Here is a 17244-nt window from a genome sequence, read left to right on the forward strand (position 1 = left end):
ATCTCTCAAGCGAACATAAACCCAACAACTTCCGCTTTAGGATCTTCCTCAGTCCAAACTCCTGCTCCGAGAGTTGCCTTGTTTCCATCGGTGCATCAAGACGAAGAATAAGTTTCAGGGCTAGAGCGATTTGCATCTTGACATGTCCTATCCACTTGTCGCTCCACCTTTGCAGCGACTTTGTTGTTGCATTCAACTTGTTATTGAGGACCACGAAGGGGTTTCCCACAGAAGACACCGAAGCCCAAGCAGCCTCCACGACGGTGCGGAATCCATCTGCCTTTGGCCAAAACGCCTCAAAACGGAACCTTTTTGCCCATCCTGAAATCAGCGTGCAGGTCCAGCATACAGCATACGGGGGCAATGGTCCAAACAACGGAGCCCAAAGCCGAGAGGAAACATGATGGATGAAGCTCCTCCCAATCCACCGTGGTGAAAACGTGGTCGATCTTTGAAAGGGGATGCTGCGTGGGGTAGGGACAGGAGGACGAACTGGGTCAATCTATATTGGATGATCCGATCTCCACATTGGACGGCAAGACAGCCGACTGATTTTAAATTTCTATAAAAGATTCAGATGCTTTTTTCGCAAAAAATATAACAATGCATAATAGTTCTTTTTTAAGCTGCACGCAAACCTCAAAACGCAAAATCGGAGAAATAGGCGTGTAGGATCAAATCAATCAAGGCCATCCAATCGACCACGGGCTGACGAAACGTGATCCCTGCCGCCCTTGAACCACCCTTCTTCTTCTCACCTCACCGTGCTCTCCTTCACCTCTTCCGGCCCAAAGCCCCAGCGCCGCCGAAACCCCTCCTGCGCCCCCTTTTCGCACCGGAGCACACCTCGAAGCCCCTCCACTGCACTGGGAGTGGAGTCGAGATCCGCCCCGCCGTGATTCCTACGGCTGGTGAGGAAGCCCTAGCTTGTTTATACTCTTCTCCGTCTTGCCCCTCGTCTTTTCCTCGCTGCGAGCAATCGAATCCAACAGATCTTTCTTCTTCTCATGTAAGATCGATCTGAGTCTGTCTTCGTGGGGAGAAAGGTGCGTACCTCACAAGGTGAAAGATGGGTATCCTCGAGAGGATCAAGGAGATTGAGGCCGAGATGGCCCGGACGCAGAAGAACAAAGCAACAGGTTGTGTTGCCTTCATTGCCCCTTGAAATTACTACCGTGGGATTATTGCTCATCGCTGCCTACTCTTTGTTCTTTTCTGCTGTACTCTACTGTGCCACTTTATCTAGTGATGAAATATAAGCTGGGGAGGGGATTCTGGTGGAAGTGAAATGGACATATTGTGGTTTCGGCCTTTCTTGGATTATCACTTTCTACTTTGCTCATGCTTTCTATGTTTTCGTACCTCTGTTAGAAAATTTAGACAGACATTTTGTTCTATAGCTATAATCTGTGATCACATGGCCGTTCATTGTCCTAGACGTATAAGTAAATCGGACAGTCTGTATACTAATTGTGCATCCACTGGTGGATTTATGATAATTCTAAAATTTCCAGACAAATGGTTTTCCCACAGGGGCCTGCACATCTATGTAATTCATGATTACTGGATCAAGAACAATCCTTTTCCGTCCTTATGTTCTTTTTAGTTCAAATCAACCAATTGTTTCATGTCTATCCATCTTTATGCATTTTGGTATGAACACTTTGCATACTGTTACAAACAGGTATGTATTCTGCAAAATACATATGCACAATATGTTAGGGAATTTGTTGCAGAGAAAAACCTCTAATTCTCAAAAATATTTCGCCAAGACTGCTGGTCAGATAACAGCCAGAAAAATTGTAGAGAAAAACAAATTAGCAAGGAACTGTATGTGCATTTATATGTATGCACAATTTGTGCCTTTCAGTCTGTAACCTCAAGTTTTTCTTGACAATTAACAATGTTTTTAAGGCGGTAAGGCGAGGCAAGGCACTGTAGCACGGACTCACCTTTTGCACGCTTAAAGCATAAGGCGAGGTGATGCGTTAGGCACATAAATATATAATATATGACAGCGAATTAGGAGATTCAACAACTAGCGTTAACATAAATGCACCACAAGTTTCATAACATGATGGCTGTATGCAAAGTACAGGCCCCAAATCATCTTGTTTATATGAGGGAATGATGCTTCTGAACTTGAGCTTCACCCCCCTCATCTATACATTGTTACATAGCTTTAAATTTTCTTGTGTTTAAGAAGTAGTGCATCTCTTTACTAATTTTCACGGGTGCCTTGACACTTATCCACATCACTGAAACCCCCAGAAAGGTGCTGCTTCAGCCTTCTCACTCCAGCATGGACTACGTACACTGGAGTAAAATTTTCCTCTCTAAAGCTGGCCAGAACACATATTTCCATTTTGGGTTGTTGGATTTAGCTTTTCTCCTAGGATCATTAGACAGATCATACGCATTACCAGGTGGCAGGCGCTTGATCCATCAGAGCAGGGACACTTGGCTACTGCAGCGACACTAAGGAAGGGCCGTCAAAGATGTGGAGGAGAAGAAGCAGATGTAGATGAGAAGAAGAAGAAGAGGTGGAGGAGAAAAAGAGCAGACATGCGGCCAGGCACACACAGAAAGAGAGCACCTGGAGGGGATGGAAACAACGGAGGGCGGGGAGAAGAGAAAGGAGGGGAAATGAGCCATACCTTGCTGCTGCTGGGGGAGTGCTCCGCGCCTGCGCCAGAGGATGAAGAGTAGAAACCGGAGAGGAAACTGGCAGATCTGTGCCAGAGGAAGTCATCCTCTCAATCGTTTGGAGAAACAGAGAACTGGGACGGGATGGAAGGAAGACCAGATGAGGCGGAAGAAGTAGACGAGGGTGGGGAAGAGAGAGAGGACGATAGCCAGAAGGCTGCGCTAGAGGGGGAGCCGAGACCGGAGAGGAGGAAGCTGGCGCAGAGCTGAGCTGTAGACGGTGGTTCTCCACTCTGCAGCCGCCGCCAGAGAGGAGAGAGCTCTTTCTCTGCAGGCATTTGGGTAGACTGATTTGTTTCCCTCTTTCCCCTCCTTCTCACCTTACTTGCGCGCCAGTCCTTGTTCCCTCTGGACAGCTCAGTTACCCGCTGCCTGCTCTGACTATGGCGTCTGATTTGGCCCAAGGTTGCGCCTTGTGTGCCTAAGATACGTCCAGACGCCTCAAAGCTCTAAGGTGGACGCCTTTCAAAGCTACCAAAGGCGAGCTCGGCGCCATGCTGTCGGAGGGCGCCCTGTCACCTAAGTGACGCCTGAAAAACAATGATAATTAATTTTCTAGCAACGAGTATTTGTGGTTTATCCTTATTTTGTAACGGGTCATTGTGGTATGCTACGTGATATACTAAAGGCTGTTTTCCGGTTCTAGAGACTAACTTAAGTTTTTATTGTCACACAGAATATCATCTTGGACAACTGAAGGCAAAAATTGCAAAACTGAGGACACAGTTACTAGAGCCTCCAAAGGTACTTCTAATTTATGGCGCTGCACAATTTAGACGATCATACATAACTATTGTTTTGTTTTTTCTTAGTCAATCCATACTAAATTCTTTCACTCCCTTTAACATCAAAGATTTCTAGTAACAGCAGCCGTCTCATGTTGTTGATACAGGGTGCCAGTGCTGGAGGAGATGGTTTTGAGGTCACAAAGTTCGGGCATGGTCGTGTTGCGCTTATAGGGTTTCCCAGGTCTCTTTCTTATGCCTACAAACTGAGTACTGTTTTGTGGGTTCTCAAGCGTTTTGGTTTGTAGCACTAGATTGTTAATTCTTGTGCTCTTCTATAATAGGAAGAATGTTCTGTCTTCCAGATGTATCATGTGCTGTGCTTACTTGTATTCTTGACCCATGTCTCTCTGTCAATCTAATTCAACCATCAGGTTGCATAAAATGGAGATGTGATATCTGAATCATCTGATGACCCTACTCATACTTGTGCCTCTACCTTTTTCTCTTGGAAAAAAATGCTATAACTTATACCTACTTTCTTTTACCCAATATTAATCTCCTGCCCTTTTCTACATGGTTACTAACTTAAGCTAAAAGTTTCCTGTTTGTATTGCTATGCATACAAGGCTCGATCTAGTTATCCACTTAGGTATATAATGTCATTATGACTCACACGAGTTTCATATTGCAGTGTTGGAAAGTCAACTCTTTTAACTATGCTAACCGGGACACATTCTGAAGCTGCATCATATGAGTTCACAACCCTCACTTGCATTCCTGGTATTATCCATTACAATGACACCAAAATCCAGCTTCTTGATCTTCCCGGTATCATTGAAGGCGCCTCTGAAGGCAAGGGGCGTGGTAGGCAGGTAAATAAATACTGTTGGTTTAATTATAAGGATAATTCACTTGGCGATATTACTTTGATTTTACATCGTTGTTGCTGTTTTCAGGTTATCGCTGTCGCCAAGTCATCAGATCTCGTGCTTATGGTTCTTGACGCCTCAAAAGTAAGTAGTGCATCTTTACCCCACTCAAGTCACAAGCTTTGCTTCATTGCTTGGACATCCCTGTTTGCTCAATTTTCAGAAGATATGATTTTTTTAAGCATAATCAATACTTTATGATTAGAGACAAGGGGGAACTGTAAAGCAACGGAAACATGTCCTGGACTGTAGGTTCTTTTGGGTAGCGTGCTTCCTGTTTTAACGACAGAATAGGCTATTCTGGCCCCCATAACTTGGATCTCGTTCACAAGAGCAGCCGGAATGTCACCTCTTTCATGGTAGAATGCTTCAAGTATGAACGTTCTCATCTGATCCCTTCAACACCATGTTATAAAGTTATCTTGTTCATGGGGAAAGTTTTAGGCTGCAAAAATTGAAGTCAGATGATCAGAAGGAAAAATTGGAGACAAAATAAAGAAAGCAGTTTAAAAAAGGGATGGCTTGGAAAGTAAGAGAAAAATGAGTGGCGTCTTAAGAGAAATTACACTGGAGCTCTCTACATTCGTCATTTTCTTACTTTGCTCCCTTAACTTTACTCTGTTCCTCACATGGCTCCTTTTCACCATTAGACTAACTGAAATGGCCATGTGAGGAACAGAGACAACCGGCAAGTAGGGAGACCTAAGGAAGAAAACAAGTTGCGGGGAGCAGGTGAGAAGGTGGCGATAATTTAGAAAGTTCTAACGCAATTTCCGTTATAATAATGTTAAAGAGACGCAGAGGACCTGGCTGGTTAATATTAATACTATCCTTTTTCACCTAATGTTGTATGGTAGTTGGGATACGTGTTCTCAAATCTGGCTGAGATATTGCTAAACTGTTGAAGAGATAAATGTATGCCATATTTATTCTTTAAGTTAATGGTATGGCTGCTTGAAACTTCTCGAGATCTTAATGGAGATGAAGGGTTGTGGTGTGTATGTTATTTAAAAAATGATATAAAATAAGAAGAATTATTTACATGCAATCTTCCCCTTCTTATACACGATGATTGCACATGACCGGGCATTACCCGAGTTCTAATTGCTTATTGGATTCATGCTCTAATTTTATTTTCAGAGTGAAGGGCATCGCCAAATATTAACTAGAGAACTGGAAGCTGTTGGCCTCCGTCTGAACAAAAGGCCTCCTCAGGTATACATTTCTTTAGTCACTTGGTGTGAACTGCGAACTAGGACAAACCCAAATGGACATAAGACAACTATATAGAAGACATACTGTATGGCTCAAGTCGATGTCCACATACATCTGACTATCTGCCTGGATGTGTAATTGTGCCAATCTAAAACTGAATCAGCTCCTTTTTTTTGTGTGTGTGCTGGGAAAGTATTGCCAAGTACAATGTTCAAAGAATGCACAAAGTTCATCGGGCCAACACATACCACATGACAGTGCGTGTATTTTATTATTAATTATGTACAGCAGTCATAATAATTTTGGTTGGACTGTGGAGGTGAAGGGAGAATGGGCTAAAAAACGGTTAGCATGGTATGGAGAGTTATTGATGTTCTAAATCACCTTTTTGTGAAGAACCGAGCATCCATCACAATTGATGAAGTTTGTGCTACTTTTAGGGTTTGTAACGGACAAGTGCTGACCTGAACTATGTGACTCATCCAACCAGCTCTATGAGTTAGTCGTACTACATGTCTTATGGTGTTGTCCTAAATTGCTGGTTTCTATTAGTTACATTCTGTTGATTATGAGGAAGTTGATATATGCATTTGCTATTTATACATGTTTTTCTTGGTTGATGAATCACTTTTTTGTGTGGACAAATAGATATACTTCAAGAGGAAGAAGACTGGTGGGATTTCTTTCAACAGCACAGCACCTTTAACCCATATTGATGAGAAGCTCTGCTATCAGATACTGCATGAGTACAAAATTCATAATGCAGAGGTGCATGCCGGTGTGTGTTAGTGGCGTTATGTGTGCACGTTTTCAATTTTAACTCATTACTTTAATTTACTTGTAGGTATTATTCCGTGAGGATTCTACTGTGGATGATCTGATTGATGTGATTGAAGGAAATCGGAAGTACATCAAGTGTGTTTATGTATATAACAAGATTGATGTTGTGGGTATTGATGATGTGGATAATCTTGCTCGGCAACCAAATTCACTTGTTATCAGCTGCAATTTGCAGGTATGTTTCCTCCTTGATTATTTGTGGGGTGTCAAAAGTTAAAAAATTGGTGTCCAGCATAATTAAAGTTGGTGTTTGCTAGTGTAGATGTTACAGTAAGTTGTTTGTTTCACATTTTTGTTTGTTAAAAAAAGTGAAACTAGTCGTCCTTGTTTGCAGTTGAACTTGGACAGGCTATTAGCAAGAATGTGGGAGGAAATGGGTCTGGTGAGAGTGTATACAAAGCCGCAGGGTCAGCAGCCTGATTTCGGAGATCCAGTGGTTCTTTCTAGTGTATGTTTGCTCTCTCTCTCTCTCTCTCTCTCTCTCTCTCTCACGCCATGCATGCTTGCACTGAAATGGGTCTGATGGTTGTGTTGGCATGAATGAATCAGGATAGGGGTGGTTGCACAGTTGAAGACTTCTGCAATCACATCCACAGGAGCTTACTCAAGGATGTGAAATATGTGCTCGTGTGGGGAACGAGTGCTCGGCACTATCCACAGCATTGTGGTCTTGGCCATGGTCTTGAAGACGAGGATGTGGTCCAGATAGTAAAGAAGAAGGTCGGTTATTCTTTCTTTCTTATAGCTCAATAATCACGTCCTTGAAAACATTACAAGATGCTAACCCTCCCTGTGGATGTGCAACAACTTTGATTGATTCAGGAAAAAGAGGAGGGCGGACGAGGCCGTTTCAAGTCGCACACCAATGCACCTGACCGAATCTCCGACAGGGTGAAGAAAGCTCCTCTCAAGACATGATCCCATCGCCGATTTGGAACTAGCTGAGCCGGATGCTATTTTGGGCGACCATCAAGCCTGGCATCTCCGCACAATCATATGACAAATGTTGCTTTTATCCAGATAGTATATGTGCTCTCATGCTGTATAAGATGAGGCAGGCTTGTGTACACGCAGTGAGTGTTTTTGCCAGCAAACTTTGCAAATGAGTTAGTTACAGATGCTACCTCTTGTTATCGTACTGTGTTTGGAACATTAATTAATTAATGGATTCCACTACAAATCTGATTTGAAGTTATGTTCTCGCAAGAAATTGCCATGCTTGCGTCAACATAATTCGCCGTCCTGGATGTCAGATTTGTCATGGTTAAAAATCTGATGATAGATTTTTAACATTTCCGTTAATTAATGGATTCTACAGCTGATTCGCCCACTGGAATGCTCTTTTGCACACATTAATTACTGGACAAGATAAAACTGGCTCAAGTGCTCACACAGCACGCGTGTCGAGAGGCTATTGGCGCGGCCAGCGCTTTGGACGTCATCACGAAGCAGCTAATTTGTTATGCTCACGCCACCCGTTATGGGCCAGCGGGTCCAAATCTCCGACCCGTAAACCGACCGACCGACTGCTCGCTCGCTCGCCCCCCCTCGCCTCCCGTTCTCTTGCCGGCGATGACGCCGCCGGCGGCGGCCTCGCCGGGGCGGAAGTCTCCGGCCGCGGTCCTCTTCCTCTGCGTGGTCACTATCTCATTACTCATGTTCATACTCCTTGCCTCCTACACCCCCCGCCTTCAGCCCCACGGCCGCAGCCCCCACCGCCGCCTCAAGCTCCACCCCAAGAACTCCGCCGCCGTCGCTTCTTCCTACGGGGCCGGCGCTGTCCACGATTCCGGAGGAAACCGCCACGCGGCGCCCTTCGACCCGGCCATCGCCGAGCTGGAGCGGCGGCTGGAGGACAAGGAGTGGGAGCGCGAGCACTACCGCATCCTCCATGGCGACGCCGAGAAGGACGACCACATGAAGGAGTGGGAGGAGTTCCTCAAGGAGGAAGAGGACTTCATCAACGACGACGATCGCTTCAACGTCTCCGACCGCATCCGCGCGCTTTTCCCCAAGATCGACCTCAGCCCCAAGGACGGCTTCGTCTCCCTCGATGAGCTCATCAGGTGGAACCTCGATCAGGCCAGGGCTGACCAGCTCCATCGCTCCGCCAGGGAGATGGAGCTCTATGACAAGAACGGCAACGGGATCGTCTCCTTCACTACTTTCCGGGCGCTGCGCCAACAGTCCCATGGTACAACTCTTCCCCGCATTTTGTTCTTCTTTGCACGTTGAATGAACTCAGCGAGCCAAAAAAAGAAAAAAAATCATCATGGAATAATATAATGCGGAATGAACTTACTAGCTAATGATTTGCAGGAGATGGCAACTCACTGGGGTTCCCGTGGTGGAAAGAGGAGCACTTCAATGCTTCGGACGTCAACGGGGATGGTTTCCTCAATAAAACTGAGTTTCACGAGTATGCATTCATTTCAGTGTACAAAAGATCATGTGGTTCTTGATTGTATATTAATACTTTCTGTATTTCTTTACTGCAGCTTTCTTAATCCAAGTGATTCGGAGAATCCTAAAATTATCAACTTGCTCTGCAGACAAGAATTAAGGTAAATTCTTCCTTTTCCGCAATCCTGAATTCCGTGCAGATTAAAGCAGACAAGTATGCGGACTTGGGTTTAAACTTGAACCTACTGCAGACGACTAGTACTTGGTACTTAGCTAGTAGTCCTGATTTCCTGCTAGTACCTTAATGCAGATTAAAGCAGCAAAATTTTACAATGCTAATCTTTATAGAGTACATGAATTTACATCGTTCGTTGGATGGTCTAACAGTTCAATATGAAGGGGTTGCTTGGTTCACAGTCACTGATAGGTGAACAGTGGCCTCCCCAAAATTTTCTACCATGGTCATGCCTCATGAATATCCTGATATCCTGTGTGTGTCTGTCAGACCTGATGCACTTTTTGTCACTCAATTAAGTCATTTGTGAGATAATTGGAAATAGATATCCCTATTGCGTGCCTCTTTAGGTGTCACAACAAAAATCTATCTTTCTAAATTAAGTGCAAAAGAAGCTACGTTGTAGACCTATAAGCACACACCACCTCATCGTATTACAATAGTCACCCTGTGAAGAAGTTAAAACCACATCAAGTTTGAGCAGTTGCAAGTAACATCCCAGAGCGTTGTGTTTTGCTAGGTCAAAAGACTAAAGAACCTATTGAATGGGCATACGTATTTTTTTTTTGTCTGGAATGCTGTGAATTTTGTATCACAAAATGTTTTTCTGGAGGTGAATATTCCTTCCATTATTTCATTATCTACCTATATTATATGAGAGCACTCACAGTTCCTTGTGTTGCCCATATGCCATGTCCAGGCAGAGAGATAAAGATGGTGATGGAAAGTTAAACTTCGAAGAATACTTTCATGGGCTACATGACCATATACATGGTTATGATGACGAGAATGCAGCTATTTCTCATATTGGGAACATGACAATTGCAAACGAGCGGTTTTCCAAGCTTGACAAAGATAATGACGGGTACATGATTGGAGCTTTGATTTAGGACTTCCAGTGATGAAATTTCTCATATGACCAACTTTTTTTATGCATTTGAACTTTTCTTATGTAGGTTCATTTCAGAGCATGAACTAGAACCTGTTCTTGATAAGCTCCATCTGTCCGAACGCTATTATGCCAGACAGCAAGCCACACATGCTATTTCAGAGGTTTGATCCGCATCCCCCCTGGAGCTTTTTTACTTAATTTTCTCTTATTAATTGAGACCTTAGAATAGTGCGAGGTTCTGTTTATTATGTATATGTTGCGTAAGATAATCGTTGAAGAATTCAAGGTACGTTAGCATGCTGCCGTTATGTCTATGTGCATAATGAAAATGTTGCTGAAGGGACTGAAGTTCTTCGAAATGCTAATTTGTTAGTTTAGGATTTATACTTATATGGTGAAGCAGCTATTTGTTTTCTCATATCTTGTTTTTTGCCATTGTCCTAGACGTTTTTGACTAGGGGTGGTCATCAATCTCATTTGGCTAGTAACTGACTGCAGCTATTTGAACTTACTTTTATACTTGATACATGGTCAAGCAAAAGGGCAATTGTACCTCAGCTTAGGGCAAACATGTGTGGGGTCTCTTTTGTCCTCGATTTGATTTGCTTTTTCCAAAAAAAATTAGGCAGACAAAGATCATGATGGAAGGCTAACACTGGAAGAGATGATCGAGAACCCCTATGCATTTTATGGTAGTGTTTACTTCAGCGACGACGAGGACTACTTCCATGAAGAGTTCCGCTAAGGCATCTGCAGGTAACTGCACCCATCTGTTTCCTAGCCGTGCAGTTCACCTGCCTGTCACTGCTTTCCTGGGCACCGCAACTAAAATTATCTTTTCTTTTCGCAGATCGTAGGTAACCTAACCATGAAATGTGACAGGCAATCTAGCAGGAAGGATTCCAAATGCATCATTACTAATCAAAATGCTGTGTGAATACTTGAAAGAATCAGCGTGCCACGGTATCTTATCTCTGTACCCTTACCGTGCCTTGGCATCGCCTGTATCTGGACAGCACACAGCTTAGAGTTGGTATGGCGTGACACGGGGGGATCAGGTGCTGCTTTGATTCTCTGAATTGTTTAGTGAAATGAAATGGCATCTTACTGGTGATAGGAGTCCAGGTTAGTTTAGATTAAGCTGAGCTGGCACCGTCTCAGTTTTGTAAAACGCACGGAACCTTGGTGGTGAAGAATGAGAAAATTAACACTTGGCAGTGATGAGCAGACGCAAGTTCGATAATACACACTGCTGTTTCGTTCTGTGAAATGAGATCAGCTGTTTGCTCTCCTGTCTCCGTAGTTGAGTAGGGATCCGTCTTGCCTATGTTTCAAGGAAAAAGCATGATAATTCTTGCTGTGTCTATTAATGCAACACAAATATGCTCTTAATATTTCTCTATGATATAGGACAGGTGAAGGATGTTTCGGCACTTCCTGAGATGTTCATGAATTGTTTCCTGCTATGCTCTATGGCTATGTATAAGGTGCTGTACTGTTACATATTTCAAACTTCATTCATAGGCGCTGCCCTACTTTTGCAAGGGAAATTTTATGTGGACTAGCAAACATGTCCGTGGGTTGTAATGGAAGAACAATTTGTCTTTAGATCATCCTCTTTCCCACCCTTGCCGATGATGGCAGTGTTGTCCACCCAATTGTAGAGCGCCTGAACGCGGTTAATCCCAAGGCAATGAGCTTGGCCACCGAACGACATACCGGGGTCACTAGACCGGGCCGGCAATGAGCACCGAACGACATACCGGGATCACTAGACCGGGCCAACGTAAGCGGATGTTTACTTTTTTTTTTAACCTAATCATGTTGAACTGAAGGTTAGTGATAGTACTGAGAACCGTTAGTAGCTTCGGTAGGATAGAGTGCACGACCGAATGTTCTAGATGGGATCGCCCACGAGTACTTCCCAGGTTCGGGCCCTCATGGGTGAGCTAAAACCCTACTCCTACTTCGTTCCGTGTGAGGGGAGTTACAATATGAGTGTATTGTTTCTTTATATAAATGTATTGTTGCTACCAAGACAATGCTGATATGTCATCTGAAACTACCCCAGCCTCACCATATGAAGAGACGACAAGATCTAGGGTTACATGTTCCCTAATGACCTAGAGCACCGATCGGTTGAGTGTTCACTTGGACCTACCAGAAAATGGACTCCCTATAGTGCTAAGGTCTTAGTAACAACGCAGAGTAACCCTAACAATTATATTTGTCTGTTATTATTTATGCATCATCATGGCATCATCATCATTGCATCGACAACACACTATGAAAGTACAATTAATCTCCGGGTGGTTTTGGTAATTCATAACAACATATAGCTCATTGAACTAATATCCATTTAAGTTTAGTATTTCAGAAAGTTCAATGAATGTCACGACATGGACTAGAGATGTGGACCCCTCAAAATGCTAAGGACACATATTGGCAAAAACTCAAGACTCTTCATTTTTATTTTAGTGATCCAAGATTACACTGAGTCCATAGGAAAACCAATACTATTAAAAGAGGATGAGGTGTTGGTTAATGGCTTGCTTGCTCAAATGCTTAGTGATATTGCTCCAAAGCCTCCAACCACTTTCTCATTCCAAATATGCCAAAACCCTAAACTCCAACTCTAGCCTTTCCCAAGTTGCTTTCCACTCAAATCATTTTTCCACCATATCCAAATCTGTGAGAGAGAGTTGAGTGTTGGGGAGACTATCATTTGAAACACAAGAGCAAGGAGTTCATTATCAACACACCATCTATTACCTTTTGAAGAGTGGTGTCTCCTAGATTGGTTAGGTGTCGCTTGGGAGCCTCCGACAAGATTGTGGAGTTCAACCAAGAAGTTTGCAAGGGCAAGGAGATCCATACTTCGTGAAGATCTACCCGAGTGAGGCAAGCCCTTCGTGGACGATGGCCATGGTGGGATAAACAAGGTTGCTGCTTCGTGGACCCTTCGTGGCAGAGCCCTCCTCAGACTCGCGCAATCGTTACCCTTCGTGGGTTGAAGTCTCCATCAACGTGGATGTACGATAGCACCACCTACCGGAACCACGCCAAAAATCTTAGTGTCATCATTGCGTTTGCACTCTCCAAATCCTTCCCTTTACCTTCATATGCAATGTTTACTTTCCGCTGCTACACTCTTAGAATTGCATGTGTATGTTGATTACTTGACTTGTATTAGTTGCTAAAATCTGCCCACAACTAAAATTGAAAAATGATATATTTTTATTTGGTTAAGTAATCTAATCACCCCCTCTAGACCTACTTTCAATCCTACAAGTGGTATCAGAGCTTTGGTCTCCATTTGCCTTGATTTCTATAGCTTTGGTGATCATAGCCTTGGTTTCACAACCTAGGAGAGTATGACGTTTAGCGAGGAAAATTACCACAGTACTAATTTTGCTAGTTGGAAGTATAAGATGAAAATGCATGTTCTTGGTCATAACCCCGCCGTTTGGGCTATTGTGCGTATTGGCTTGCAAGGTGATTTCTTCGAGGATGGAAAAGAACTGGATCGTGAAGCATCCGCGGAAGAAATGAAGATGTTGCAATACAATGCTTAAGCTTGCGATATTGTTTAATGGATTGTGCCCCGAACAATTCAACAAAATTAGCCGCCTTGAGAACGCAAAGGAAATCTGGGATACTTTGGTTGATATGCACGAAGGTACCGAGTCCGTCAAGGAATCCAAATTGGATGTGCTTCAAAGTAAACTTGACAAGTTCAAGATGAAGGATGGTGAAGGAGTCGCTGAGATGTACTCTAGGCTTGCTCTCATCACAAATGAGATTGCCGGCTTAGGAAACGAAGAGATGACTGACAAATTCATCATCAAGAAGATCCAAAGAGCCTTGAATGGAAAATATGATACCGTGTGCACCTTGATCCAAATGATGCCCAATTACAAAGATCTCAAGCCCCGGAAGTCATTGGTAGAATTGTTGCTCATGAGATGTCATTTAAGGATAAGGAAGAGCTCCACAACAAGTCAAGTGATGCTTACAAAGCTTCAAGTGATGCTCCTACACATCAAGTGAGAAACAAGTCTCCAATGAAGACTTGAGCTTAATGGTGAAGAATTTCAACAAGTTCTACAAGAATAGAAGCAAAGAGAGAAGCTCCAAGTCAAGATCCTACAATGACAAAAGATTTTCTAGTCATGATCGTAATTGCTACAATTGTGGAAGACCCAGACACTACTACAATGAGTGTACGGTTCCCTACAAGAAGAAAGAAGATTCACCAAAAGGGAGAGGTAGAAGAGATGAATCATCTCCAAGAGAGAGAAGGAGTAGAGATGATCGTTATGAACGAATACCCTCTCGTAGAAGCAAGGATTCGAAAAGGAAGGACAAGTCATCAAAGAGCTACACAAGACGAAGACATCAAGCTCACGTTGGTGAATGGGTGTCCGGTTCTAATTCTGACAACTATTTCGAGAGAAGCTATCACTCCCACTCGAAATATACTCAAGATGAAGGTGTTGCCGGACTTGCACTTGTGTCACCCCAACTCCTACGACATATTTGACTCACCAAATGAAGTAATTGGAAGATGCTTCATGGCTAAAGGCCCTAAGGTATCACACCCCAACTATGTTGATTTCAATAGTGATGAGGATGATTTGCTAGGTGATGATGATTTACTTGTTGACAATACTAGTGATGAAAACTATGATGAACTTGCTAATGATCATGCTAATCAAGATGAAACGAATGACAATGATAAGAAAGAGATTGAGCGCCTAACTAAAGAACTAAACTGTGACGCCCTCGATGCGGCTATATCTCCCACGTGTCGAAGCACGACTTAGAGGCATAACCGCATTGAAAGCAATGTCGCAAGTGAGGTAATCTTCACACAACCCATGTAATACATAAGGGAAAGAGATATATAGTTGGCTTACAATCGCCACTTCACACAAATACATGAATAAAGCATTACAACATCCAAATACAATCAAGGTCCAACTACGGAACCAAAATAAAAGAAGAACCCCAAATGCGACAAGGTCCCCGATCGACCCCAACTGGGCTCCACTACTGATCAACTAGAACGAAACAACACAAAGGACAAGATCTTCATCGAGCTCCTCCTGAGCTTGGTTGCGTCATCTGCACGGTCTCATCGGCACCTGCAAGCTGGTTTTGGAAGTATCTGTGAGTCACGGGGACTCAGCAATCTCGCACCCTCGCGATCAAGACTATTTAAGCTTATGGGTAAGGTAAAGGTATGAGGTAGAGCTGCAGCAAGCGACTAGCATATATGGTGACTAACATACGCAAATGAGAGCGAGAAGAGAAGGCAAAGCACGATCGAGAAACTATGATCAAGAAGTGATCCTAAAACAACCTACGTCAAACATAACTCCAACACCGTGTTCACTTCCCGGACTCCGCCGGAAAGAGACCATCACGGTTACACACGCGGTTGATGTATTTTAATTAAGGTCAACTTCAGGTTTTCTACAACTGAACGTTAACAAATTCCCATTTGCCCATAACCGCGGGCACGACTTTCGAAAGTTCAAATCCCTGCAGGGGAGTCCCAACTTAGCCCATCACAAGCTCTCACGGTCAACGAAGGATATTCCTTCTAGCGGGATGGCCCGATCAGACTCGGAATCCCGGTTACAAGACATTTCGACAATGGTAAAACAAATCCAGCAACACCGCCCGAATGTGCCGACAAATCCCGATAGGAGCTGCACATATCTCGTTCTCAGGGCACACTCAGATGAGACTAGCTACGAGTAAAACCAACCCTCAAGTTTCCCCGAGGTGGCCCCGCAGGCAGCTTAGTTCGGACCAACACTCAGAGGAGCACTGGCCCGGGGGGGGGGGTCAAAATAAAGATGACCCTCGAGGGAGCGACTCCCAAGGGAAAACTAGGTGGTGGTGAGGCAAATGGTAAAACCAAGGTTGGGCATTGCTGGAAGAGTTTTATTCAAGGCGAACTGTCAAGGGGTTCCCATTATTACCCAACCGCGTAAGGAACGCAAAATCCGGGAACATAACACCGATATGACGGAAACTAGGGCGGCAAGAGTGGAACAAAACACCAGGCATAAGGCCGAGCCTTCCACCCTTTACCAAGTATATAGATGCATTAATTAAATAAGATATATTGTGATATCCCAACAAGTAAACAATGTTCCAACAAGGAACGATCTCCATGTTCCAACAAGGAACAAACTTCAATCTTCACCTGCAACTAACAACGCTATAAGAGGGGCTGAGCAAAGCGGTAACATAGCCAAACAACGGTTTGCTAGGACAAGGTGGGTTAGAGGCTTGGCTTAACAATATGGGAGGCATGATAAGCAAGTGGTAGGTATCGCAGCATAGGCATAGCAGAAGAGCGAGCAACTAAGCAAGCAAAGATAGAAGTGATTTCGAGGGTATGATCCTCTTGCCTGAAATCCCGCAAGGAAGAAGAACGAGTCCATGAAGAAGACAAACGGACGAAGTCGAACGGATCCTCACAAACGCGACGTTATCGGAACTAACCCGAAGAAGCAACACCGGAAAGAAGCAAACAACATAGTAAACAACCACCACATAAACATGGCATGATGCACAATCAAGTATGATGCATGTCCGGTTAAATGAAGCATGACATGGCAAAGTGCACAAACAATACTACAAATTAAGTGGAGCTCAATATGCAACTCCGTTGCATATTGACGGAACACCACATTAATTATTTAGTTCTCTCCCGGTTAGGTACTAAACAAATTTAAATGTTGGTGAACCTGACAAGAGGTGAAGCATAACAAAACTATACCATTTAAATGGGGCCGGATATAACAAACAACAAATCCGGTAAATCCCCATATGCATTAGTAATTTGGTGCAACAACAATCTAAACATTTTAATTGTTGTTATCATGATGCGGATAACATGAACAAGATTATGCAATTTTTATTAAAAGTTGACAAGAGCATTATGAAACATTTGTCACCGTGGTAGAAAGGAAAGGGGTGCCACGGCAACGATAACGAAAACGGTGCCACGGCAGCGTTCCGGTTCCGGTAACTCGATTGAGACGTCGGTGCAAAAGAAAGTGTGGCGGGAGCGTGCAAAAGATGGAAGGTGGGGTGCTCCCGGTTACCGGGTTCCCACATGACGGTGACAAGGTAAAAGAGGGAAACATGCACCGACAAATCGAGCACAGTGCAAGCACGAGCATCTCATACATCGCAAGCATTCGTTCAAGGACATCATCTCGGGGTTATACCTTCGAAGCGTGCATTATCGGAACGGATCGAGTTCGGCGGTAG

At 43.8% G+C, this 17244-nt stretch overlaps 2 protein-coding genes across 2 annotated transcripts; both read left to right on the forward strand.

Moving 5' to 3' along the window:
- The first annotated feature begins 705 nt into the window (after window positions 1–705).
- On the forward strand, window positions 706–7613 carry LOC125543912 (developmentally-regulated G-protein 2). The gene is made up of 12 exons (XM_048707410.1): window positions 706–911; window positions 1015–1139; window positions 3383–3450; window positions 3599–3675; window positions 4126–4306; window positions 4391–4447; window positions 5504–5578; window positions 6227–6346; window positions 6423–6593; window positions 6753–6866; window positions 6968–7138; window positions 7241–7613. Exons 2-12 carry the CDS (start codon window positions 1070–1072, stop codon window positions 7334–7336), a joined length of 1200 nt encoding a protein of 399 aa, XP_048563367.1. The 5' UTR covers window positions 706–911; window positions 1015–1069; the 3' UTR covers window positions 7337–7613.
- A 281-nt stretch (window positions 7614–7894) lies between these two features.
- Window positions 7895–11218, forward strand: LOC125543913 (calumenin). The gene is made up of 7 exons (XM_048707411.1): window positions 7895–8612; window positions 8738–8837; window positions 8917–8982; window positions 9757–9921; window positions 10013–10109; window positions 10574–10704; window positions 10799–11218. The coding sequence occupies exons 1-6, from the start codon at window positions 7991–7993 to the stop codon at window positions 10691–10693; spliced, it is 1170 nt and encodes a 389-aa protein (XP_048563368.1). The 5' UTR covers window positions 7895–7990; the 3' UTR covers window positions 10694–10704; window positions 10799–11218.
- The last annotated feature ends 6026 nt before the right edge of the window (window positions 11219–17244 follow it).

This window comes from Triticum urartu, chromosome 3, assembly GCF_003073215.2.
Source record: "Triticum urartu cultivar G1812 chromosome 3, Tu2.1, whole genome shotgun sequence".
NCBI lineage: Eukaryota > Viridiplantae > Streptophyta > Magnoliopsida > Poales > Poaceae > Triticum > Triticum urartu.

Excerpts from the sequence above, each read along its gene's own strand:
- LOC125543912 (XM_048707410.1), top strand. The coding sequence starts at position 1,070 with ATGGGTATCCTCGAGAGGATCAAGGAGATTGAGGCCGAGATGGCCCGG. Across the intron at positions 4,307-4,390 it reads GCAAGGGGCGTGGTAGGCAG|GTTATCGCTGTCGCCAAGTC; the intron begins GTAAATAAATAC and ends TGCTGTTTTCAG. Across the intron at positions 4,448-5,503 it reads TGGTTCTTGACGCCTCAAAA|AGTGAAGGGCATCGCCAAAT; the intron begins GTAAGTAGTGCA and ends TTTTATTTTCAG.
- LOC125543913 (XM_048707411.1), top strand. The coding sequence starts at position 7,991 with ATGACGCCGCCGGCGGCGGCCTCGCCGGGGCGGAAGTCTCCGGCCGCG. Across the intron at positions 8,613-8,737 it reads GCTGCGCCAACAGTCCCATG|GAGATGGCAACTCACTGGGG; the intron begins GTACAACTCTTC and ends AATGATTTGCAG. Across the intron at positions 8,838-8,916 it reads AATAAAACTGAGTTTCACGA|CTTTCTTAATCCAAGTGATT; the intron begins GTATGCATTCAT and ends TCTTTACTGCAG.